The sequence below is a fragment of the Syngnathus leptorhynchus genome, chromosome 22 (assembly GCF_054491065.1).
Source record: "Syngnathus leptorhynchus isolate UIUO chromosome 22, UIUO_Slep, whole genome shotgun sequence".
Taxonomy (NCBI): domain Eukaryota; kingdom Metazoa; phylum Chordata; class Actinopteri; order Syngnathiformes; family Syngnathidae; genus Syngnathus; species Syngnathus leptorhynchus.
Genome location: NC_141216.1, coordinates 4,712,566 through 4,738,228, shown reverse-complemented (window position 1 = coordinate 4,738,228; position 25,663 = coordinate 4,712,566). Strand labels below are relative to the sequence as shown.

Genomic DNA, 25,663 nt, shown 5'->3' with positions numbered 1-25,663 from the left:
GAAAGATGGGCCGCATTGGCCCAGCTGTCGATTTAGGCCACCTATCAATTTTAATAGTGCAGTTTAAAGTGAAATATTTGCACATCGTCAAATGGGGCGCCAGACAGGTTAGGGCAAACTTGCCGCCACTAGATGGCAGCACTTGGAAAACATCTAAAAGAGGCGTGTCAAACTCATTTTTATCACGGGCCGCATCGTCGTCATACTTCCCCTTGGAGGGCCATTATGATAGTCTACAAAAGAATGTGATGAACTGGTTTTGAAAATCAGATTAGTAAAAATTGTTCATACATTTTAAAAAGACGAATTGCAATATCTTTTCTTAAATGTGAAGACAATTTGTAGTTTTAGTAATGACACAAAGTTGATGCAAAATCTGTCTTTGCAGGCCACGCAAAATGGCCTGCCACATATGCCTCCCCCCAGGCTTTGAGTTTGACACTTATGATCTAAACTGTCTGAAAAGGTCAATTTAATAAAGACGCAGTCATTAAGAATACCCCTCTTCCTCACTTGCGTGCCACCTGAACAGGTTTCAGTGTGGCCTGCACTCGCATTTTTGCAGGCTTAACTCTGAACTGGCTGGTCTCACACAGTACTGGTACCAAGTCGACGGCGGTGTTAAGCAACATGCAACCGTAACACGCATTTTGAATTGAAGGCCATGGTTCTGGAAGTTGTATGTTTTGTTCATAAATTCAAACTACTTTGGCATCACTCAACTGTACAGCAACAGGCCTTCGTAGTCAGACAGCAACCAAAGACATCAAGATCTGTAACAAAACATGCAATAGGTGCCATATTCAAGCAATACAGTATTAACTGAGCCACATGGTGAATGACGACTGATACAAAACACACCAAAGTTGACTTTATTTACAAGAGCACCCACAGGAACACAACACACCAAAGTGGACTTTCAGAAACACACCCACATGCATGACTGTTCAACAGTTGATAGAAATAGGCTTTTACTCCTACAAAAAATTGCACTAACACGGAGCAAGATTCTGACTTCAGTGGCCATTTTACAACAAGGTAGCAAAAAGGGTTTGCCGAAGATGAATTTTATTGGTCACAACTCACTGGTTTAACATTTCCCAATGGCATCCATTTATATCAGGCCACTTGGCTTTAGTTAACAATTTAGAATGCATATATGTTTTCTTTGTGTATTAAAAGAAAAAAAAAAAAAGCCTGACACTGTATACTTAACATTACATATTTGGACTCATTTGTTTGAGACTAATTTCACAATTGCCTTATACACAATGATTCCATTTTGCATGTTGGCATTTTACTCAAAATCTACACAGATAGACTTTACATGCCAATGTTTAAAATGGACCACTTGAAGTCAGTTCACAATTTAATTCAGATACAGAGGCACACAATTACAGTACAAACTTTACAGTTCATTCCATGTATCAAAAAACACTTTCAAACAATATTACACAATGACAGCGCTGAGAAGAAAGAGAAGCCTCATGCAGACAGTGTGCTCACCCAGTGAAAAAGTGGAGAGAGTGAGGGAAAGAAAGCGCAAAAGGAAAAACAAAGTCATACTCTCCCTAAATGCTGGCTGGGCACACCAAATCTGCACCCGCCCCGTGCGGGCCACTCGTCACGGCCGAAGGTCGGCCGAAGGTCGGCCGAAGGTCGGCCGAAGGTCGGCCGAAGGTCCGCCGAAGGTCGGCCGAAGGTCGGCCGAAGGTCCGCCGAAGGTCCGCCGAAGGTCCGGGTCCACTGCGGGCCGGTGTTTGGACTCATCCTCGCACAACTGCAAAAAGACGCCACTCAGTCTCATGCAGTTCACTTCTGTCGACGTACTCATTACCTACCCCCTTGGTCTCGCCGTCCGGTCCAGTCCCTCTCGGTGCAGGCACTCATCCGGCAACCCTGAAAGGCAGACATATTGTGGTGGTTTGGCAAGAGATAAAACCCACAACCCCCCCCAAAGCTTCTCTTCCACCTCGCAAGACACAAGCAGAAAAGTTTGGCTGCGCAGTCGCTTGCGCGTTTGCACTCAATCGAGGCTGCACAACATATTGGAAAATCTGTGATATGGCAGTATTGGGCCAGACCATTGGATTGAGCAAAGTCATGCAAAAATTGGGGATGGAAATGAACTATTTGATCTGAATGAGATCAGTTGGATGTTAACTTTAACTTGCATCAATGACTTGTCAGCTTCTAAAATACTAGTAGGGCAAGAAAACAGAGCTTGTTTCATTTGCCACATTTGAACATTTCTTTTGTTTGTTAAAATACATGTCTAAAAGACCACCAAATGGCAGTTTTCCAATACATGTGCAAACCCACACACACTTGCACCATTGGTGTCCAAACGGCAGCCTAGGGGCTATTTGCCACTAAAGGCCATTGGACACGGGCCACTAGGGGAGCGCCAAAACATGACATCAGATATTAAGATATGCTGTTGACAAGTCAAATCATCTGTTCAAATTTGCACTCTCAGACGAAGACATCCAGTAGTTTCTCCTCATTTTTGCTGTGTCAAGGTCAGGTTGATCAAGACACCACATGAACACCACACCGTTTTGTAGCAGTAGCACAAAATGTCATGATTGATTCGAGTATTTCATGAATTTGTGTCAAACAATTGGGAATATGTTTCAGTATGCGGCCCTCAAACAGACGTTTGGACACCACTGGTGTGAATTAGAACAAGAAAAGAAATCCATTTCACGCGTTGAAGCTGCGCAAGTCTCCTCCAGAACCCGGCCGGCTGCAGGATACTTCAGAGTGATGCCACTGCAGTCCATCACCTTCTGATTAGATCCTGTGGAGTCTGTCACCATCTGCAGAAACAGAAACAATGTCAGAAACTCAAAGAGCACCCCAAGTTGGAGGTCACAGGGGCTAGCTACTCTTGGTTACCGTCGTCGGATCCGGTCGGGCCGTGCGTCCCTTCCCCCCTTCTGCATCCAGCCTGCAAAAGGCAGAACATGCAATGAGTTGTGCGCTGCTCACGTCATATCTTTAACGCCGTCGACTGGTGGGTCCTCGTGGACCGGCTCACTCCAACGCCGCCCTACACCGAGGGGAGAACAAAGGACGCCAGTAAGACAGTGGTAGGTCAGAAAAAGACACAATGTTACAAATCATATTGCAACATTGGACATTGAGGACCAGCTCACTCCAACGCCGCCCTACACCGAGGGGAGAACAAACAACGCAAGTACAACAGTAGTAGGTTAGGGATAGATTAAGTACAACAGTGGTAGGTTAGAAAAGGACAAAATGTTACAAGTCATATTGCAAAATTGAACATTCGGGACCGGCTCGCTCCAACGCCACCCTACACCTAGGGGAGAACAAAAAAAGCAAGTACGACAGTAGTAGGTTAGGGTTAGATTAAGTACAACAGTGGTAGGGTTAGAAAAAGAAAAAATGTTAGTCATATTGCAAAATTGGACATTCGGGACCGGCTTGCTCCAACGCCGCCCTACACTGAGGGGAGAAAAAAGAACGCAAGTATGACAGTAATAAGGTTAGGGTTAGATTATGTATGACAGTGGTGGGTTAGAAAAAGACAAAATGTTACAAGTGTCCTATTGCAAAATTGGAAATTCAGGACTGTCTCTCTCCATCCGCCCTACACCGAGAGAGAACAAAGGACGCAAATATGACAGTAGTAGGTTAGGGTTAGATTAAGTACAACAGTGGTAGGGTGAGAAAAAGACAAAATGTTACAAGTCATATTGCAAAATTGGAGATGCAGGGCCGGCTCGCTCCAACGCCGCCCTACACCGAGAGGAGAACAAGGAACGCAAGTTCATCAGTAGTAGGTTAGGTTTAGATTAAGTACAACAGTGGTATGTTAGAAAAAGACAACATGCTACAAGTCATATTGCAAAATTGGACATTCGGGACCGGCTCGCTCCAACGCCACCCTACACCTAGGGGAGAACAAAGAACGCAAGTATGACAGCGGTAGGTTAGGGTTAGATTAGGTACGCCAGTGGTAGGTTAGAAAAAGACAAAATGCTACCGGCTCGCTCCAACGCCGCCCTACACCTAGGGGAGAACAAAGAACACAAGTACGACAGTGGTAGGTTAGGGTTAGATTAAGCACGACAGTCGTAGGTTAGAAAAAGACAAAATGTTACCAGCTCACTCCAACGCAGCCCTACACCGAGGGGAGAACACAAAGAAAGCAAATACGACAGCGCTAAATTAGGGTTCGATTAAGTACAACAGTGGTAGGTTAGAAAAAGACCCAAAATGTTACAGACTCGCTCCAACGCCGCCCTACACTGAGGGGAGAACAATGAACGCAAGTACGGCAGTGGCAGGTTAGGGTTAGATTTAGTACAACAGCAGTAGGTTAGAAAAGGAGAAAGTGTTACAAGTCTTATTGCAAAATTGGACATATGGGGCCGGCTTGCTCCAACGCTGCCCTACACCGAGGGGAGCACACAGAACACAAGTACGACAGTGGTAGGTTAGAAAAAGACAAAGCGTTACAAGTCATATTGCAAAATTGGACATTCAGGACCGGCTCACTCCAACGCCGCCCTACACCGAGGGGCGAACACAGAACGCAAGTACGACAGTGGTAGGTTAGGGTTAGATTATGTATGACAGTGGTAGGTTAGAAAAAGACAAAATGTTACAAGTCGTATTGCAAAATTGGACATTCATTCGGGACCGGCTCGCTCCATCCGCCCTACACTGACGGGAGAACACACAACACAAGTGGTAGGTTAGGAAAAAGACACAATGTTACAATAGTCAAGTCATATTGCAAAATTGGACATTCGGCTCTACGTCAAAGTTTTGTTTGTATCCATCCACGTGATAACGTCCTCCCCCAAATGCGCCATCAATGGCAATTCTAGCACAAGACAACGCTGCTCTGGATCCAGACAAGCCACAACCTCAACCACAACCACAACCACAACACACCTCTTCAGCAAGTCCAACCATCAGACCCCCTAAACTAAACACTGCCTTCACCTGCAACACTGCCCGTCGTACACCCATAACCAAAGGCAACCAACACTGCCCCCTCCTGGTCACATGATCCGCACACACCTTTTGCAGCGTGCTGCTTGATTCTTGACTTGATATGGCATTGCTCCTTTTGAGATGGCATTGCTCCTTTTGAGATGGCATTGCTCCTTGTGAGATGGCATTGCTCCTTGTGAGATGGCATTGCTCCTTTTGAGATGGCATTGCTCCTTTTGAGATGGCATTGCTCCTTTTGAGATGGCATTGCTCCTTTTGAGATGGCATTTGGCATTGCTCCTTTTGAGATGGCATTTGGCATTGCTCCTTTTGAGATGGCATTTGGCATTGCTCCTTTTGAGATGGCATTGCTCCTTTTGAGATGGCATTGCTCCTTTTGAGATGGCATTGCTCCTTTTCCTCATCCCGTTGGGCTCCTCTTGCAGCCTGCAAAAACACAAGGAACCATTAATTGTGTGCTGGGAAGCTAAAACTCAACACAAACTGCCATTAATTGTGTGCTGGGAAGCTAAAACTGCACAAACGGCCATTAATTGTGTGCTGGGAAGCTGAAATTTTACACAAATGGGGTTTCACCTGTTTTAGGACAACTCTTCCTCCGTGTCTTCAACATCACTGAGCCTCCTGCTTGCTTTGTATAGAAGGATCGTGGCTGGGCAGCTTTTTTTAGCACTACAAAAGACAAATTATTGCAACAATACACATCGAGTAGAGTGCCAATGGCATGATATTTTTGCAACAATTATACATACTAAGTACAGTTTAACATTTAAACAAATATATACAATTTAAATATTGTAATAAGTTATAATAATCACCACTATAATTGTCAGAATTATACAAATATTTTAATTTATCATACATCAACTCATTTAAAACAAATATATACAATTATATTGGAATAAGTTATAATAATTACTACTATATCAAAATTCTAAAAATATTTTAATTGTATCATCCATCAACTCCTCATATCGGACAGATGATCCAGGTTAGTGGCGTCGCAAGATTCGAGCAGAGTCGTCGAAAACGGGAGGAAAAAAAAACGCGCTTAAAATGTTTGTTGCGTGGCGGAGCGCGGGCGGGCGGCCGTCATCTTGGAATAGATCTGAGTCACAACGGTCTGATTTTGACACGACTTAACGAATTCGTCACATTCATAAGTTTGTATAACAAGGAAATGGCGGGCACACATCTCAACAGAACCAATATAACCAACGACCATAATTATTTATTGGACTATAGTTAAACATTTCCCATCGTCAGACAAACACGAGCTTATCGGTCATTAACGAACCTTCAACAAACAAACGAATGATAAAAATGCTGGCCAGCATTAAAAAGAGATTTGAAATATTGTAGCGACAAAACGACCGAAGCGCACAATGCACGCTCAACAATGCGACGCAAAATGGATTGTGGCATGCCGTTCCCAAACCTCAAACACTCTTGAGAGCGAAAATCCTGCAAGAAATAATAAAAGGCATCGTAAGAAACGACAAACATTTGCTCGCCTGCTCGCTTACCTGAGGAACTGCCACGCGGTCGGTAGCACCTGCATTTGATAACTCTTCTTGAGCACACCTGTTTCCAATTCACCTGAAGACATGACGTCATATCCGTCAATTGAAATCTTCTTCTCCTGCTCGACCAACGGGGCTTTACACACTAGCGCCACCAGGTGACCTGTCATGGTGACTACTGTAAAATGGGTTACTTCGTTGACCGCAAAAACGGATACCAAATCTGCTTTAGTTTTCGAACAGCGCCATCTTCTGGTCAGTAATGAAATGCCATCGGTGACAATTTTGTTGAGTTTAATTTGGGGAATTGGAAGCGAATTTGTTTAAAAAGGGGGGCATGGGAGTTGAGTGTTTATTATGAGTGTGGTCCTCAAAGGCATTACTTTTACATCAAGTAAAATCCATTAAATGTGCATGTTTGACAAAAGAATACCAAACAGTACAAACAGTACAATTAATTTATTGGCAAAAACAGTCAGACCACCAAAATAACTTAAAAAAAAGAAAAAGATGAAAATGGAGCAACAGTTATTTTTGCTTTCTCTCAGCAAGCACCAATTTTTTTCTAACAAGAACAAAACAAGTGGTCAAAGATTCCATTGCAATACTTAACAAATATTTAAATAGTATTACTTCCAGTCTCTTCTTTATTGGAGCGGAAATAATCAACAAAACATTTTTGTTCAGTTGCTGTGGGTTTGTACAGTGACTGTTTACATCTATAATCATGTACATGAAACATTTTTTCAAAGAGGATGGGATAATATTCTCCCAGGGCAAAATGAATGTCTGTCTCAGTGTCGTTTTGCATCACCATATATTTCATACAAAACAATTTTATCTAATAATTCTTGTAGCTTCAAGTTTTACTTCCCAAAAAATAAAATTAAATAATATATCTATATATAAAAGACAGTTTTTCCTTGTTTTTTTTTTTCTCTTTTTCTTATAAAATAAGTCTCAAGATATATTGCCACCTGGTCCCCCCCCCCCACCCCCCACCCAACCCAGCAACCTTTGAATGAAAAATAGTGATCATGTTACTGTTGTCTTTGTAAAAAGCTAAATAACCACTTTTGAAATCCTTAAGGTCACACAACTACAAACCAAACCCCGCGGCGTCGCATAGACTTGGCGCTTTTCACATCCAGCTTGTGGGATTGTTCATGTGTGACTAAACGTATGCTTCACTCCAAGCATTATACAAGAGGGGGGGGGGGGGGAAAGGCGCATCGGTGCAGGTTGCCTCCAAACATCTATATCGAACCTTGAAGGTCAGCCATAACCTCAACACTGTACAGCTTGGGTGTCCTTGTGTGTTCTTTTGATATACATAATTATCCAATCTAAAGTGGGGAATTTTAATTGTTTCGACTATATACACACACACACACACAATGTTTTTGTCATACTCATTTGCATTATAAAATACAGTATCAAATCCACCACTTTGCAACTTTTTACAATACTACAATGAATTAAATTTTGTGGCTGAGAGCAAGTTGTGAGGATGAAAGAGGGAGTTGGATAAGCCCGACAGACATTTTTTGCAAAACTCTGCAACATTCAAATAAAAATACACACAAAAAAAATATAATCTCTTCTCACAGCTCAGAAGCCAGGATGGAAAATATATGTACAGTACACAAATTTAAATTAATCACAACCCAAACTCTAAACCTAAATTGGCCTTGCCAGTTCTTTGGAGGGGGTGGGGGGTGGGGGGGTGGGTGTAATAGTAAATCTATAAAACCAACCCCAAACATCTTATTTGAAGTGGAACGTATACTGATGAAAAAGAGCTGAACTGCAAAATCTGTTGAGGCTTGTTTTATGATCCGCTGACCGAAATAACAAAGTTCAGAAACATAATATACTTTTCATCCCTCTGCAAAATGGATACAATCATGACATTGGAGGAGGAAAACCTTTAGAAAAGGGGGGCGGGGTAAGGGAAAGGTACAGCCTGTTAACTTTAATGTTTTGCCACATTTAAAATCTTAAAAATATTCATAAAAAGGCAAAAAATTATCCATCCCCAAAAATATTGTGTAATAGACTATGGAAGAAATATCTTAAACCTGAAATGTTGCCCTTCCACTATTTGTACACAGTTGGCAAAAATAGATAGCTATATATTAACAGCAATAACTTACCATTGTTTTTAATTTATTCATTTATTGACTTCTTGGATTTTCTGCTGCCTATCTCCCATAGGAAGCTTGAGTTCGATTTTATACATCACAAAAATATTTAAATAAAAAACGGAAAACTCGTAAAATCCTTAGTTGGACTCCCCTCTCTGGTGGCAGGTTGTCATGAAGACACACAAATGTGTGCTACATGTGGTCCAAACTGTTGTGGTTTATGTTCGCTGCCAATTCCTGGTTGTTGTTATTGTTGTTATTAGTTGGTGCCAACATGTCTGGCTGCCCCCCTTGGTTGCCATGCATGGCTGCCATGCCACTTAGCTGAGAAATGATGGAGTTCTGGTCCGAGCTGAACTGTCCGGGATCTACGGGACCGCCTGGCGTCGGCTGCTGTTGTGGTTGTTGCTGCTGTGGCGGTTGGAGCGGCGCCATATTGGGGTGATGCTGGCCAATATGGGCGGGGTGGGGCGAGCCGCTCTGGGTCTGCGGGGAAATGCGGTGGGGCGACGGCTGCGGCTGGGACGATGACGACGACTGCATGCGCGGGGACGGGCTCGAGTGAGGGGGCTGCGACTGCGGCCGTGGTGACGGCTGCGGCGATCTCACCTGATTGCCCAGCGACCCCGCCGGGCCCAAGCCGGCTTGGCCTTGGAGGTGGGGGTGCGGGGACTGGGCCAGTTGCTGCTGGGGGCTCATGGGGCTGCTGTGCTGGGCCGGGGATCCGCCGCCCAGGTGCTGCTGCTGGAGGAGTCTCTGGTGGATGTTCTGGTGAATGAGAGCTTGAGAGGTCTGGGGCAGCACGGGGCCACCTTGCTGTTGCTGCCCCGGTACGGTTTGTCCCGTTGGTAGCTGACCGCTCCCTGGCCCGCCGCTTCCCGGCCCTCCGTCTTGCGCTTGAGAACCTCCCATGGAATTTTGCGACTGTTGTTGGTGCATTTGCATTTGGTGCAGCCTTTGTTGGAGAGCGGCAGCCACTTGGGAAGCGTTGCTTGGGTAACCTTGCTGCCCCAGAGCGCCCTGTGGGCCTCCTTGCTGCTGCTGCTGCCCCGGACCTCTTACGCCACCCCCTGGTTGGGGTTGGGAAGAAGGGGGCATTCCTGGCTGCCCTTGACCGGGCTGCATGAAGTTCTGCTGTCCTTGTTGGAACTGTCCGTGGTTGGCCATCTGCTGCTGTCTTCTTAACAAGAGTTCTCTGAAATGAGGAGTCATGCTGGACATATTGTTTTGTTGGCCCGTTTGCATGGGCCCTTGCTGCTGTTGCAGGACTGCCATTTGCTGTTGCTGCAGGTTGCCAGGCAACATTGGGCGCTGTTGCTGTTGCAGTTGCTGAAGTTGAGCCATGGTGGGCACGCTCCCCCCGGCGCCGCCCCCCTGGGCTATGTTCATTCCCGGCTGGCCCGATTGATTCACGTTCATCTGCTGGCTGTCCATGCTGGGTGCTCCTACGGCAGGTAGCCCACCGGCAGACCCTTGGAACCTCACGCCTCCAGGACCTTGCGGAGGCCCCCCTTGTACCCCGGGTCCACCTTGCCCCCCCTGATATCTGGCCGCTCTCTGCCTGATGAATGCCGCCATGAGCGTGGGGTTGGAACGAAGGATGTTGAGGACTTGCTGCTGCTGGAGGGGCGAACTTGGGGAACGCAGAGTTCTCAGGAGATCCTGCAGCGCCCCCTGTGGCAGGTTTCCAGGCCCCCCTGCACTCGTTGCCCCTCCCGACATCACCTGCATCAGCCCACGGTTTCCTGGCTGGGCTTGTTGCTGGTTGAGTTGCTGCTGCTGCTGCTGCTGCTGCTGTTGCTGCTGCTGGGCAACCGCTGACTGCTGCTGCGCCGCCGCCATGTGACCCATCATGGCAGACCTTTGCTGTGGGTTCATCCCTGGTCCCCCTGGCCCCCACTGCTGGTTGGCTTGCTGGAGGTGCTGCTGGACTTGAGGGGGCAACTGCGACTGGGGGCCGCCTTGCTGCATCCCAGCCAGCATCCCCTGCTGCTGAGGGTCTAACATAGTCCTGCCTACCATCCCTTGAGCCTGGGGGGGAATTCCCTGAGCTCCCATGTGAGGCATGCCCATCTGGGCCGGGTTGTTTTGGTGGTGAGGATGTTGGGCCATCATCCCTCCCTGTCCTAAACCTCGGATCTGAGCCTGGGCCTGAGCCATCTGCCTCTGGGTCTCTGCTAGCCGTTGGATTTTTAGAGCCGTCTCGACGGCCGCCAAAGGGGGTCCGTGCTGCTGGCCTTGAACGGGCATGGACCCTTGAACCTGGCTGGGTGTTTGTTGCTGCTGAGGTGGGGTGGTGGGGCCCAGTCCAGGTTTGCCCAGCGACTGGTGGAGAGGAGAAGCTCCCGGTGGTCTGGGATTGTACGGCGGCAAAGCGCTAGCATGTTGCTGAAGTTGCTGGAGACTGGGGGGCTGCTGTTGCTGGAGCTGAGGCATCCCCATCTGCTGCTGGGGGGAGTTCATCACCCCCCCTCCGCCACCTGCGCCCATTGACTGAAATTGATGGTGTAGATGATGCTGAGGAGGTATGGCGCCGCTTTGCTGGGGAACCTGCTGTTGCTGTGCAGCAGTGACACCCATCGGGCTCACCCCGACTCCCTGCTGCTGAGGGAGCGCCAGCATATTTCCCGGGGTGGGTGTCTGCGGCGTGGTCGGCTGCGTTCCGACAGACGTTGGCGTACCGGGACCGGTCGCTCCGTTGTTGGCTCCCGGAGAGGGCAGGCCGTTGCCCCCCGGAGCCGGTTTGCCCACTCTCTGCATGCTGGCCATCCTCCTCCTCAGCATTTGGGCCTGCTGGACCCTGTGTTGCAGCTGCTGCTGACAAAGCTTTTGCTTGATGTTCAGGCAGAAGGGCACCGGGCACTTGTTCTCCTGACAGTGCTTGGCGTGGTAGCAACACAACGCGATAAGCTGCTTGCAGATGGGGCAGCCGCCGTTGGTTTTTCTCTTGCAGCCTTTAGTGTGTTGTACGACGCGCTTCATCTTCTGGCAGGACGGCAGAGAGCAGTTGGCATTTCTGCACTGGCAGGCGTGGACCAGCGATTGGATGCAGCGCTGGATGCTGAGGCGACGCGAGTCTCCCGGGCTCTGAGTGGCGGCGCCCGTCTGGTTGCTGCTCTCGTCGTCCAAACCGAGGCCTAACTTCTCCATCTTGTGCTCGTGGCCCTTAGTGTTGTAGCATGTGATGCAAAGGTCATAGTCCTGCGAGAAATGACATGAGGAGAAATTATTTTCATCATTGTATGTATCGACCTCACACAACCCCATTGAATCATGACACGTAAATAAAAATTATTTGCTTTTTCCAAGCAAAAAGATGTTTTCAATAAAGAAAAAAGTCCCGCAACACTTGCCTCCTTTCCATAGCTCACCTCGCACACGGTACAGTGAAAACGAGTCTCCACGTGGTGTTTGCACAGGTTGCAAGTGTAGACGAAACGGTCTTGACTTTGGTTATGCAACTCCACCAACATGCACATGGAGCTCCACATAGAGCGCCTCAACGAGCTGAACTCCAGGTGTTTGTCCCGGGCTAGCGTTAGGAAAGCGTCTCGGCCGTCCATGAGGTCGCAGGCCATCAGAGGATCGGGGTCGACAATGGGAGGCAGCGCGTTGGCCATCGGGCCCGCGATCAGCCGGATCACAAAGAAGACCTACGGTGAAATAAACATGAGTATTATCAAAAAAAAAGCACATTGAACAGCAGAAGGCGCAGTACATATATTCAAGAAATTACCTATCCAAATACTTTTATGTGCATCACTCAAATAATAGGCTAACCCAGCCCTCATGTGTAGTGAGCTACTTGCTCGTACCTCTTTATGTTTTTCCATAGTGGCATAAAGCTTCTGTGAAAGGTCATTGGACACATTGGGCATCCCTGGCTTCTTCTTATTGGCTCGACTCAGGCTGCTCTTATTCTTACTCGTCTTCTTATTGTTCTTCTTCTTGGCATTTTTACTGTCACCTTTACTGTCCTGCGCACAAAAGAATTGCGGGGTGTCAGTGTCACTGAACACAACTTGATGTGTTTACAACACTCCTTTACTTACATCAATACTCTCATTAGAAGTGCTGTTCTCCTCCCTCTTCCGCTCTTCCTCTTCCTGCTCCAGCTCTTTAATACTCTCTTCCAGCACATTGGGCCAAAAGTCACCTTCAAAGTAAGGCAACTCGTTGGCGCTGGTCAAACGATCCTCTGTCGCCTGCTTGAAGATGTCCTACAAGAGAAGAAAAGTTTTGTGAGTTTTCAGAGAATAATTGAGGTTTGGGAGTGTTCAATGTAGCAAGCCAAAGAAAAACGACATTTGTGCCTCGCTACCTTGTAGTCGTGCACTATTCGCTCAGCCACAGCTTTGTCCAACATCTTCTTATACCACTCTTGGAGACGTTTTGGCTTGGGAATCTTCTGATCAGCAGGGTGGCAGTGAAAGATGTAGTCATCCCCTTCACTGGGCGGACATGCCCAGATGTGGCCCGTTGTGTAGCTGGGGAGTAAAGCAAAAAAATGTGAGCACAGACAGAATTTGAAGAGAACATATGCTTGATTATCGGAGCGACGTGATTTCTGCAAAGACGAACAATAAAGACTTACCCCAACTTCTTGGCATACTCCAAGTAGCCAATGAGAATTTCATGGTAAACAGCCGTTCGTAGACTTCGTGGTCGAAAAAAATGCACACTGTCCAGGTAGGAGATGTAAACTCGTCTGGGGAAAAAAAAAAAAAAAAAGGCGCAAATTTGAAAAATTTTATTTGATTAACTTAGTGGCAGCAGTATTTGATTTGTGAAGACTTGTCTATTTTCAAAAACTGAAATTATTCACAGTAGCTCGCAATCTTACGTGTGAAATGTGCATACCTCTGATTGGGCTGCGGGCAGTCCGATCCATATTCTTGAACGTGCATTCCAAAAAAGCAGACATCTGCGCCGTCAATGTCTTCAAATGCAAAAAGGGCTTTTGTCCTGTATGGGAAAGACTCCGACATCTCTCCACTATCCACAAACCTGCAAAGACAATCAAGAAAAAGCCTACAATTTAAAACCACAGCTGCCAAAAAAAAAAAAAAAAAAGGAAGTGACTTTTGGTAACAATTTGAACACGATGCCTCCTTGTTGTTGACATACCTGGACTTCATGCCAGGTTTAACTTCCACAATTTTGTCCGAGACATGCACCATGCGGATGAAGACCTCCCCAGCTTCTGGGTGGTTCTGACGCTTCAGAAAGTCGTTCACCCTCGTCTCTAGGAAGCAGCCTAACTTTGTCTGAGGCAACCCTGAGGGGGAAGAAAACCAGCTAAGTCATTTTCATAATTCCACAAAATAACTCAAGAAAAACAGCGACTTACGTTTAGCAGAATACTTGTTCTCCCTCCTTGTCTTATTCGACTTCTTGAGGCAGCCATCGCATACAAAACTGAGGCATAACAAAAACAAAATAGAATTGAAGTCAACTACATCATTTTCCTTGTGATGACAAGAAGAAAAGGAAAAAAAAAAAAAACAGTCCCCTTACCCCGACGGCCAGATTGTTTCATTGTGCAAGACACAAATCTGGTGCATCTTGCGTCCACAGTCCAAACATTCAACAAGCCTTAAATCAAGAAGGCGTAAGACACACATTACATGGGATTTGGTCAATTTGATGGCTGTGAGTGAGCGCTTTAACTTACAATTCAGGGTCCAGTGTGTCATTCTTCTTCTTCTCAAACTGATCTTTGTTAATAGAGCTGAAAGAAATTGAAGTAAGGTGAGCACGATAACACCTCAGTAGCAAAATGAAAACCAAACAAAGCATAAGACAAAATTAATCAAAATAACATCTGTTAACCCCAAAAACTTTAACTAATGGTGTAATTTGTAGCAGATGAAATACAATTTAACAGTTTGGCTTGTTCATTTAAAGGTCACTTGCACTGACAGATTTTTATCTTGACATTTGAGGTTAGCAGCACTTTGAAAATAAATGTATCCTACTCATATTTGTTAATGAATACGACAATACTTACGTCTGCGGCTGAGTGGGGTCATCGCCCAGGGACACGGTCTCTCCCTGGATCTCGTTGAAACACTTCTCACAGAAGTGGTACCTGTCAGCGATAAGCCCAAATTTTGGTGAACTACACCATTTTCCCCAACAGCACAGTCAATGACCGACAGCGCATGGAAGGGCAGTCCCCAGGTGGAACATGGGCAAGGCAGCAAGCAGAAGTGGCAGCACAGGACAGGAGGAAGTCGTCAGCGCAAAAGCCAGTCATATGTTTTGGTACAAGGGGGGGGGGGGGTTCATGATTGAGCAGGGCAAAAAAAAAAAAAAAAAATCACAATCATTGGAAGGGGAGGAGAAACAAGTCACATGGGGCCAGGAACATGACAAGACAAACATGGATGACAACACAAGAGTAGAGAGCCGAGGCAAAGCAAAGATTAGCTATTTAGACATGAAATAGGATGAGCATAAAAATAAAAAATAAAATTTAAAAAATCACCAACACAGCTAAGTGCAGGGGGGTTAGCACAAACAATGAGTGCCTTAACAGGGGAAGAAACTGCAGCACAAGATATTATGCACACACATGAACAAATAAGCACAAATGATTGCTTAATTGCCGATTCACTGAAATTCTTCATTTTAATGTTGCTGTGATGAAAGTATGGAAACTAGGCAAAAAATGTTGAATTTGAGAAGAGGGCAATTATCTTTTCACTGTAAATAAACTTCTCGTTTCTACAATATTGTCAGTTATCAAAACGATACTAGAAGACTGATTTATAATGTATAATTAATGTAGAAGCTCCCTTGATATGGAATTTCTTCCGCTGTACCTGTTCTGATAGCTGAAGTAAGCAGCGTCTCGGGGAATAGTGCACAGCTGCTTTCCATAGCAGCACAGTGTCTGAGGGGAGAACTCCAGCTGATGGCACAAGCACAGAAATTGGTTGTGGCAATATTCTAATATTAAACAACAACAAAAAATAATAATTTTGGAACGTATAATGAAAAATGACTTGCTACTGCTTCTTTTTTTCTTGCCAGATCTCACCTTCCTTCCACAACAGTAGCCAAGTCTCTGCATGACTGGGTCAATCTCTTGTTCAAAGACTTCCGCCAGTTTGGAGCAGCACTTGTAGACTCGAGATGTTTTGCGATTGTACAGCCAAGCGTTGTTGAACATCAACCAGATGTCATCCACATACTGCCAGGGATCTTGATATTGACCTATAAGCAAAACACTTGGCGTTATGAGAGAAGACCTACAGTAACATGCAAATCATCCCACCCAGTAGATGTTTCTGCAAGATAAAAAAAAAAAAGAAATCTTTAAGAAAAAATACTGACCTGTATCGAGCTTCCGCTTGATAGTGGACAAATCCATAGGGTTCTTCACAATGTCAAAGTAGTCCTGTAAAAAAAACATCCTGATCATGTATTATATCCCATAAAAGTGGATCAACTCAAAACTCTGTTGACCAAAGTGGAAAGCCACAGAGGAAGAGTCTATAACTTGCTTACGTACAGGTATGCACAGCAGCTGTGGATCAACAGGCATCCTGAAGGGCAGCGACTCCGGTTCCTGCCTGTAGAGGGACTCCAGTGTTGGCATTAGGGCCTGGCGAAGCTCTTCTGGCTTGAAAACTTCAACAACGTAAACACATTTTGGTTATGATACAAAACAAGACAATAAAAGAAAAAATAAAGTCATCAGTGTATGTTTAAAAATCAACTTTTTCATACTCTTCTTTTTTGCTGGTGCTTGTGATACAGCTGAGTCGGATGATTGTTCTTCGTCTTTTAACTCCTTTTTCACCTCTGGTTTCTTCTCCTCACTTTTTACCAGCGACGTTGGAGCGGCGGCTGATGTATCCATTGGAACTACCTTGCCCCCTTCTCCAGAACACTCCTCCTTCTTCACCTCAATTTTCACAGGACTTTCCTCCATTGTGACGTTGCCGAGCTTCCCCCCCTTGGAGCCGGTGCCAGAGTCGCTCTCTTCCGCATCATCTTGCAGCTTGACTTCGGACTTATGGTCGAGGGTGGCGGCCGTGGAGTCCGACTGTACGTGCTGAGAGGAATTATCCAGGCTGTTGACCGAGGCTGGAGTCAAAGCCTGGCCGTCTGCTTGGAACGAACCTTTTTGGGACAACTGCAGGAGAAGAGGAGAAAAAAAAAAAAAAAAAGAAATAACCTCAGTCAAAGTGAGGGGAAAAAAAATGCAATAATTTAATGTTCTACTGATAAAAAGAACACAGTCAAGGACTGTTGCTCTTTTACAAGTAGCGATTCTTAGAGACACATTTTGAGGACAATACAAAATTCCAGTTTTTGTTACATAACACAAAAAGGCAACGACTAGAAGATTAGAACGGTGCAGAGAAACATGGAAAGACTGTATCTATCAAATGTGTTTATTTCAAACAACACTGACCGGAGTGCGTGGCAGCTGAGCCCCATGAGGTGTTGAGCCCGAGCCAAGTCCGGGGTGGGATGGTGTAGTGGAGCCAGCCCCAATGTGCGGCTGCTGGAGGGGCTTGTTGGAGCCAGGACCCTGGCCCAGCTGGTTCTGTTGGGGGGCTTGCAGCGATGCCAACTGCGGCGCGTTAGGGGTGTGAGGCTGAGGGGTTTGGGAGCCGGCGAGTCTGGGGGGCGTTTGGTGAGGCGTGGGCGAGCGACTGTGAGCCGGAGAGGGCGAGCTGCCGCGCATGGCTCCTAAATGGGGGATGGAGTTGGCTTGCTGGTTTGCATTCGGAGTCATGGAGGAGGTAGGGGCTCCAACGGTGGAGTTGGGGCCTCCGCCGCCAACACTCTGAGGACCCATGGGTCCCACCGCAGAGATTCCGCTTACAGAACCTGGTTGTGCTAATGGACTAGCAACTGGGAGAGAGGGAGGAGTGCCCATCTGCGTCTGAGAAGAGGACAAATAGAATTAAGTGTTAGGACGGTCATAAACATTTGTTGATGTGGCAAATATATTTCTCCTTAAATTCAAATTAAGAAAAAAAAAAAAAAACATTCATCGCAGAGCCATAATGAATAAGAGATGCAAGCAAGTATTGTGTTCTGAACATAGCTTTTATGACCTTACCTGTGCCATGCCTCCCTGGAGTCCAGACTGTCCCATCCCGGGAGGAGCTGTTCCGACAACAGGGCCTGCGCCAGGAAACTGCCCCGGAGACAGATACTGGTTCTGGAGCTGGTTGACATTAGGCTGACCCATCCTCGGTCCCACCATTCCCATCTAGGTGTAAACATAGAAATCATTGAGAATTTTGAATTACAAAATATGGATTTGAATGTGTCCATCTAATAGATGATTAAACAGCAGTCGTCTGCCACTGTGGTCCTAATCAAAACAACAATGGGAAGACAATTATCCCGTAATAAATCTATCGACACAAGTCAACTTCACTTTGCACTGACCTGATTGCCAGATGTTCCCAAGGGGAGAGGAGGAGTGGACCTCTGGCCCATAGACTGCATCCCCATCTGATTGAATTGATTCATGCCTGGCAAAACACGTCAACTGTTAGCACAACACTTACCGCTTCAATCGCTTTGGAAATAATGTGAGCTGGTCTCCCGTGATTTTATACCTGGGCTTTGCATCCTGTTGACCATCTGATTGGGTCCGGTGGGTCGTACCATAGATGGGTCAGGGAGGGGACCATCTGGGGAAAAACAGAGGTATGCTTATGTACATGCCAAAGAGGGTGCAGCACCCCCCCCCCCTTCTTTTTCTCAGGTAACATAGTAATGGTTCACATAAATGTGGCATACCATCCCCAAACTCACTTGGAGGCAGTCCAGTAGGAGACTGACCCATACCAGCAGGGCCAAGACCCAGACCCTGCTTTTGGAGACGGGTCCTCCTCTTCTCCTCCAGCTCTTTCTGGATTTTGTAGATCTTCTCAGCTAGCAAGTGATAGTACTCAGCCTGCCCCAAAAGAAGTCAAAGAATGTCAAATTAAAATAAATACCAGTACGCATCATCAACCGCTGTGGTAACTTACTCTATTATTTGCCGATTCGTACATGTCCCCTTCAACCTTTCTGGCGTAAGCCACCAAGTTCTCCATCCGGCGGTCTTTTAAAGCTGCGGGGTCCGGAGTTGGAAAAATGGCTTGAACACTGCGGGTGAAAAATAATAATACAAAAATACCATTAAGAAAGGGTCAGATCATTCGTCAGTATCGCATAGACAAAATAAGAATGAGTCGCGGGGGGGGGAGACAATCAGAGTTGTCGGTACTTACAGCTTGTGTACCAAGTGGTTTCGCAGGTCCTGCGTGATGTCCTCGTGCCAACTTTTTCTCATTCCTGTCGTAGAAGGAGGGCCTGCTGCAGGCATGGAGCCGACGACCCCACTGGCATCATTCATCAAACTAAAGAACAAAAACGGAAGGTGCCTTTCAAATTAGGAAGTTCACATAGATAACAGTCAAAACTATTTTGAGAAATAAGGACTGTTTGGTTTGAAGTGATTCTTCCTGCGTACCCCTGGCTATTCACATTGAGATGCATCATAGGGTCTTGCAGTAAGTTGGCTTGATTCTGAGAAGTGGCACCCACACCTCCATTAACTCCCATAGGATTCGCTCCTAGACATGAAGAGAACACAATCATTTGATACATCTGCATCACTCATTAACAAAAAAAAACGCATGCAACTTCACTGCTGCAGATTGAAAAGTCTTCATACTTCACAACTTACCCATCGGGTTCATGGGCCTCATACCAGGCTGGCCTTGGAGGGCCTGGTTGACCATGTTAGACTGAGAATGCTGACCCTGGATCTGGTTTCCCTGGTAGGTAAGACCCAGTGCTGCATAGGCTCTTTCTATCGAACTAGGGTCGATCTGGCTCGGTGGATTGAGGTTTGGAGCACTTGGTTGGCTACCGGGGACTGACCCGAGAGAACTGCTCAGACCTGCAGCAGCTGCGCCCAGAAGAGCTGTGAGGGCACATGACAATTGAGGACTATTAGATACACTTGAGCAGAAAATTTGCAATGACACATTGATAAATCAAAATATGAAGTAGCCCATATCTTCCAATGATGGGACAATTGTTGGAAAAAAAAAAAAAGTTTTGGTCAGATACAGACACTCACACTGCGGGTTCCTCTTGTCCCCAGCGTTCTTCAGTGGGAGGCAGACAGGACAGTCCTGTCGAGTGCAGTTCTTCCAGTGGGAGATGATTTGCCTTGACGATGCACAGTGAGCGACTGAGGAAGAAAAGGGATGAAAATAAATTTTGTTGCTGTGGCTTTGCTGTTTGTCTTCCCAGCCATGAAAAAAAGAAATCAAATTGTACAGAAACAGACATTACATTCAATTGTACACTGAAGATTGTTCAACAAACGACAAAAATAATCCTTTCAATAGTTGTTTGAAGAGTTAATTAAAATACATGGTGGTAAAGAATTGATAGCGGATGACTATGAAATTTATGTTGAATTAATTTGTGGTGCTTCGTCAACTGACCCTGACAATTCTTGCCGGCTTGGCAATGAGTCATGTGATTGAGGACGTTCTTCATGGTCCGGCAATGGGGCAGGTTGCACTGTCGGACTTCGCCGTTGGCCTGCTCGCGCCGCTGACATTTGTGGGCGTGGAGCAGGAGAACGAGCTGCTGCTGGATCAGTTTGCGCTTCTCGGGATCAGCGGTGGGAGGCGCTCCGGCCGCGGCAGAGGCCGCCGAAACTTGGGTGCCGGAACCCACCAGGCCTCCCTGAGCACCGGGAACCATGCCAGGTGCCCCTCCCACAGATGCAACCGAGGGCCCGCTAACACCTGACTGGGACTGCTGTGAGCCCTGCAAGAGAGAAATAAAAGGGCGTGAGCAAGGTGCACGGGACGGGATAAGTACACAAAGACATAAAAGAAGTAGGTGATGAATTTAGTTAAATTAAGAGTTTTTAAAAAAAAAAAAAAAAAAAGGAGGAGGAGGAGGCGGAGAATGAGAAAAGACAAGGCCAGATACAAGATTAAAGTGAATGGTCACCGTTGAGTCACATTTGGAATAAAACAGCCAGATAGCTGAATAATAAGAAGTCATGGTTACATTGAAGCGAAACATTTGAAGCGGTTTGTTGGCAGTATTTCTTACCATAGTGGCCATTCCTTGAATGGGCTGACTCTTCTTGTCCATGTTGAACTGAGCCAGGCTGTTAGCCATGGGGCCTTTATTGGGATGTTGAGGGCCCATTCCCGCTCCACCGAGGCCTTGATTCCCCTGCCCCGCATAAGGACCGCCAAAGGAGACCCCTTGGTTGCTCATCATCGCCATCTAGACACACACATTGGCAAAATATTTTAGCGCATGGACGATGACAAACCTCATGCCAGCCGTTGTGCACTGTTAAAAACTAAGCCTGAGATTGCAATCTTGGCCAAAAGTCAAGAGGTTTTTTTTTTTTCCCCAGTGGAAATTATCTACTCATAAAACCACAAATGCAAGATATTAATTACAATGTGTCCCACTGGGCATCTACCAACCAATCATCGCAAATGGTTGTGTTAACTGACTTCTATATAACATCTAACTGATGAGAAGGGGGATAAAAGTGTGACCAACATACAGTTGAAAAATGAATTTCAAATATGTTATCAGGCTCACTATGTAATTTTGAACGACCATAACCGTTCTGACACGCCACAAGTGTTAACAGCCTACCTGGAATGAAATGACTGGAACTTTTGCGAATAACAGCGATTTTCTCACTAGACCGAAGGCATAGATAGATCTATTTATCAGCAGTTCCCGTTTCGATGATTTTGCCCTAGTTCCATCCGTCACCAGTTTCAGAAGCTCTTTTTGCAATTTATATTTATGACTCTTCTCCAATTTGAATCAAATCCAAAACAAGAACATGGGTACACAAACGCTGCTGATTTTACTTTGGCTATTGTACGATTATGTTTTCACATATACATGTAGCAAAATAACCTGGGAACAAGTAAAAAAAAATAAAAAAATAAAACGAAAACTGCCATTTCAAAGGTGTAGTAGAGGGGAAAAAAAATAAATGACAATTGTCGATGGTCTGGGACAAGATATTGCTGTCGAAGAAATGACAACCAAGCAAACCTTGCAACCCCTACCACGTATTCATAACATCCAATGCATGCGACTGTACCAGTTATTTGTCAAACACACGAGCGGAAGAAATTCTTGTCATTTCTAACAGCACACACACACAACATGCACTTTTAAAATGATTGTTCAGAAGAGTTCTCACCTTGTTCAAAGCGCCAGGTTGTTGTCCTCTGATGCCTGGCTGGCCACCGCCTCCCTGCTGCTGTAACGTTTCAGCCAACAGGTTGCTGTTGCTGCCCATCCCTTGATTCCCAAAGCCCATCCTGGGAGAACCATTCATCATCTGGTTGCCCATCATGCCCGCTTGCGTCTGTCCGTTATTTCCCTTCTGCTGTGCCGCAATCATGGCCCTGTTCATGCCACCCATCATTCCAGCGACGGCATTCTGCTGCATCATGTTTGCCTGCTGCTGGGGGGAGAGGTGTTGCTGTCCTGGCCCCATTATCTGCTGAGGTACCTGGCCAGGGCATGCCTTCATGTTTGCCATGTGTTGTCCAATGGCGCTAGGGCCTCCCGGGCTCCCTAAGGCCCCTTGGTGCCCCTGCGGGGCGGACGTGGGCGCCCCTGAACGCAACAGCTCCGACAGCTGTTTATGCTTGGCCACCGCATCCTGACCTCCGCCGATGCCCCCGGCGCCTCCTCCCGGACCGAGCCCGAACCCCATCCCTCCTCCTGGGCCCCCACTGCCTCCTCCGGGACCCAGACCTCCGGGGCCTCCTCCCTGGGTGGTGTGCAACTGGTTGAGATCACCCCCATTGACGAGGCCCGGATCATTAGTGCTGATGAGCTCGTCTGGAAGGTCGTGCTCCAAGTCAAATAGTGAGCCAAAATCTGAAACGGATGACAAAGTTTGGATAAGTCATAGCATTGTAGGCATCATAACACTTCATTTTTTTATGTGTGACAGTGAACATACAATGAACACACTTAGCTCAACGCCTCAGGTGAGGCGAGTTTATATGTGCAAACACACACCCCTCTTGTAAATGTGCACAAATCGGCATCATAGCTAATAGAAACATAAAGTCAGTCAGTAATCATTGTTGTGTTAAACAGCAAAATGAACAGGCAAAAAAAAAAAAAGACATTTATGTTGACCAAAAGCGGTTATTACATGACTGAATTGCTTCTTAATAATAGTTAATACTACAACGTGAGCACGCTTTGGGATTTTCTTATTACAGCCGATCTACTTGACTTTTTCAGCTTTGTAGATATTCACATAAATCAATCAGAGGTATTTTTTTGCACTGCATATTTCGTATAGTTGACTTCCTACATTCAACATTCCTTACTTTGCTGCTTGTCTATATGGACCATAACTACCTTACTGCCATTTGCATTGCATAATTTTGTGTTCTTTGGTGTTGCTTTTGCTTTATTTATATATTTTTAAAATATTTTCTTCTTCAAAAACCAACTTGAGGCTGTTTCTGCTTTTTCAAAGACGATAAAATTCTATTCTGTTAAAGAGTCGCACCAATTGACAAATCCAATTGTTACGTTTTCCGAAAACCAAACTTTGAAGTCATTTTGATGGTGCCAGAACTATATCAAAGCAACTCAACAAACAGGACAAGAAATGCACAACCCTTTCCAAGACTGTCCCAAGTCATTTTGTTGTCAGTCTAGTATTTGCCCCAATCTGAATGTACTTTAAATGTACAGCACAAAGTATATTAATTGTGTGTTATGGCTAAAGGTTGACACTGAAAACTGATTGCAGGTGTTTCACAAAGAGAAAAGATATTCAGAAAATAAAGTGAAACGAAAACGACGAGACTGACTTTTATGCACGTTGAAGTGCCTCCGTGCCAAATTTGATTTTGATGCTTTGGACATGGCGCTGTCCATACTCCATGCTACACAGTTTGACGATCAGGCCACTACCAACTATGGCAAATAAAGCTTAAGCACCAGTTTAAAAGAATAGCTCGAGTTCGACCCTGCTCTTATGAACACCTTTAACGGTTGCTAACTATCAGGGGGAAAGTCGGGTTTTTGATGAAGTGAGCTAACTGATTTGTTTGAAACGCTTACAAAATTGGACTTCAGTAAGACAAGGCCGGAAGCTATTGGTTTGTTGTCAGTGTAATAAAGTGTACGAACGTGAGCACTTAAGCTTGGTTTTAATTTGTGCCTAAGCCCGGTTATAAAGGCAATTAAACATGGGAGTCTTCGGTTATGTAGCTTAGCAAACGGCTAACAGGGGCTAGCTCCGGCTGTAATGGTTGGAAGCATGCGAGCTAGCTGGGAGGGCTCGTCCATGGCTCCTCCGCACGGCTAACATTAGCCAGCTACGACAAAAACACAAGCGGAATCCCTCGTCTTTGCCTGCTTCCAGGCGTACAAAAACAGCCAAAATGACCATGTTGACAAATAAAACAGTCACGGGTGATATATTGAACCCAAACGTACCGTTTCCATCGCTGGCAGAGGCGGAAAGTGCCGGAGAGGAGAGTTTAGGCCTCTTGGCTGAAGGCGGGCCAGAGTCCAGAACGTTCTCGGCCATATTTTTTCGAAATAAAAATATATAAAGTATCCACAATTGCAGACGATTTTACACCGTCAGAAGCTCATTCCTTTCCGTTTCCAATATTGCGACTTTTCCCCCTCCTTTAGGGGGATGAAGAGGGGGAAAGTCCCGTGTACAAATTACTCCTCTTTCCCTGGGTTCGCCTCTCGATTTCAGCCTCGGCGTATAATCAGCCCCCCTCCTCCCTCCCTCGTCGGATTTTTTGTTCTTTATAAATTTCTGCCAGCGGAGTAGGAGGAGGGGGTCGGTGAAAGTAAAGAGGGGAAAACGCACGCAAGCGGCTTCCCCCCCTCCTAAACTTGGACAGCTTCCTCGGATGTAAATAAACTGTTCCTGGGTCTCACGTCCATGGCTGCATCCGTCATTTCAGCCTCCTTTCCAGCGGAGTCTGACTGGAGATAATGTCGGGTAGAGACGGCTCGTTTGCCTGCCAAGTGATGGTGGTTCCGCTGGTGGGAGCGGGAGAGGATGAGGCGATGTCAATTGAAAAAAAAAAAAAAAAATAGATAAAAGTGAGCATACAATAAAATGAATTGACTCGTCTCAATCCGGCGGTGGGGTAAAAAAGTTTTCCCCCTTTTGCGTTCAAAGTTGATTATAAATAAATCCTTTGCCCCGTCAAAAACCTCAGCTTTTGATTTTTTTTTGTTATAAACACATTTCTTTAGGTGCATAGAATATATACATTAAAGTCGAATTTATTTTAGAAAACCAAAGCAGCTCGACTTTACACGAAATACTTTGGGATACCTGCGCAACTCTCTCAAAGTAAGTTTTGTTATTAGTTTTGCACGAGCATTAATATTATGTTGATAACATTATTTAAATTGTAATTTACTGTTTGCTTTCAAGACAATTGCTGTTTCCAGCACCTCAGATGTATGATCATACAGTATGCGAGGTCTGTCAGAAGATTTCTAGGAATGATGTCACAAAGGTATCCTTCAAACCCAAACTGCATCCACCAGTTTTTGCCTTCTGTGTGGGCCAGATTTTCAACCAACAAAGAGAATCTGATGCATTTGCTTAGTTGAGTGTGCAAGGAAATGTAGGCGTTCACAATAACCTGAGCATCTGACAGTTCCTGGCTTTAGTGAGAATGGCGTAACAGCAAATTGAGGGGGTGCTATGGCCCCATCAGAAACCTGTGTCACTCCAGTTAAGACATTATTTAACAAAATTAATTATATTTTACAATTATATTTTTTCATTTCATTACAAAATACCATAACCTGAACCAAAACACAAAACTATGAGCATGTTGGACGAGGTGGCACAAGAACAAAAAGATCAAAAAGTGGTTTTGAAAGAAATTGTATTTGATAGATTGTATAGATAGATAGAGTAATGCTACAAAAATGAGA

General features: G+C 45.6%; 3 protein-coding genes across 20 annotated transcripts in view; 1 reads left to right on the top strand and 2 right to left on the bottom strand.

Moving 5' to 3' along the window:
• Positions 1–856: 856 nt before the first annotated feature.
• On the bottom strand, positions 857–6,705 carry LOC147039553 (uncharacterized). 7 transcript variants are annotated; one of them, XR_015063429.1, is made up of 9 exons: positions 6,522–6,695; positions 6,434–6,459; positions 5,572–5,667; positions 5,062–5,421; positions 2,902–2,953; positions 2,790–2,822; positions 1,842–1,899; positions 1,714–1,780; positions 857–1,636 (listed from the first exon to the last, which is right to left on the bottom strand). XR_015063429.1 is itself a non-coding variant. In XM_085904418.1 (9 exons), exons 4-9 carry the CDS (start codon positions 5,397–5,399, stop codon positions 1,625–1,627), a joined length of 639 nt encoding a protein of 212 aa, XP_085760544.1. In that variant the 5' UTR covers positions 5,400–5,421; positions 5,572–5,667; positions 6,434–6,459; positions 6,522–6,696; the 3' UTR covers positions 857–1,624. The 7 variants fall into 7 exon arrangements, 5 of the variants coding, with proteins under 5 accessions (XP_085760544.1, XP_085760545.1, XP_085760546.1 ...); XM_085904418.1 differs by having other exon boundaries at positions 2,711–2,822; positions 6,522–6,696; XM_085904419.1 differs by having other exon boundaries at positions 857–1,780; positions 2,711–2,822; positions 5,062–5,263; positions 5,385–5,421; positions 6,522–6,622.
• Positions 6,706–6,962: 257 nt separating this feature from the next.
• Positions 6,963–25,180, bottom strand: ep300a (EP300 lysine acetyltransferase a). Of its 12 annotated transcripts, none has more exons than XM_085904393.1 (31): positions 24,182–25,180; positions 21,906–22,594; positions 20,774–20,953; positions 20,149–20,479; positions 19,770–19,889; positions 19,377–19,616; positions 19,161–19,263; positions 18,919–19,047; positions 18,676–18,793; positions 18,443–18,599; positions 18,259–18,333; positions 18,086–18,171; positions 17,751–17,903; positions 17,094–17,570; positions 16,403–16,811; positions 16,185–16,303; positions 16,007–16,070; positions 15,711–15,886; positions 15,493–15,581; positions 14,676–14,786; positions 14,340–14,396; positions 14,183–14,260; positions 14,016–14,083; positions 13,793–13,943; positions 13,526–13,672; positions 13,260–13,373; positions 12,987–13,152; positions 12,718–12,885; positions 12,481–12,642; positions 12,019–12,318; positions 6,963–11,866 (listed from the first exon to the last, which is right to left on the bottom strand). In XM_085904393.1, the coding sequence occupies exons 1-31, from the start codon at positions 24,273–24,275 to the stop codon at positions 8,858–8,860; spliced, it is 8,340 nt and encodes a 2,779-aa protein (XP_085760519.1). In that variant the 5' UTR covers positions 24,276–25,180; the 3' UTR covers positions 6,963–8,857. The 12 variants fall into 12 exon arrangements, with proteins under 12 accessions (XP_085760519.1, XP_085760522.1, XP_085760524.1 ...); XM_085904396.1 differs by having other exon boundaries at positions 12,037–12,318; positions 24,182–24,748; XM_085904398.1 differs by having other exon boundaries at positions 14,676–14,756; positions 24,182–24,748.
• l3mbtl2 (L3MBTL histone methyl-lysine binding protein 2) overlaps positions 24,365–25,663 on the top strand; it is an 8,182-nt gene continuing 6,883 nt past the window's right edge. Inside the window, exons 1-2 of the mRNA XM_085904408.1 lie at positions 24,365–25,067; positions 25,152–25,236. Of these exons, the coding sequence (XP_085760534.1) occupies positions 25,181–25,236 (56 nt within the window). The 5' untranslated portion in view covers positions 24,365–25,067; positions 25,152–25,180. The remainder of the gene's footprint in view (positions 25,068–25,151; positions 25,237–25,663) is intronic.

Excerpts from the sequence above, each read along its gene's own strand:
- ep300a (XM_085904393.1), bottom strand. The coding sequence starts at position 24,275 with ATGGCCGAGAACGTTCTGGACTCTGGCCCGCCTTCAGCCAAGAGGCCT. Across the intron at positions 13,374-13,525 it reads TGCCCGCAGCCCAATCAGAG|ACGAGTTTACATCTCCTACC; the intron begins GTATGCACATTT and ends TTTTTTCCCCAG. Across the intron at positions 11,867-12,018 it reads AGGTGAGCTATGGAAAGGAG|GACTATGACCTTTGCATCAC; the intron begins GCAAGTGTTGCG and ends CATTTCTCGCAG.
- LOC147039553 (XM_085904416.1), bottom strand. The coding sequence starts at position 5,399 with ATGAGGAAAAGGAGCAATGCCATCTCAAAAGGAGCAATGCCATCTCAA. Across the intron at positions 2,954-5,061 it reads CAAGCAGCACGCTGCAAAAG|GCTGGATGCAGAAGGGGGGA; the intron begins GTGTGTGCGGAT and ends TGCCTTTTGCAG. Across the intron at positions 2,823-2,901 it reads CCCGACCGGATCCGACGACG|ATGGTGACAGACTCCACAGG; the intron begins GTAACCAAGAGT and ends CTGTTTCTGCAG.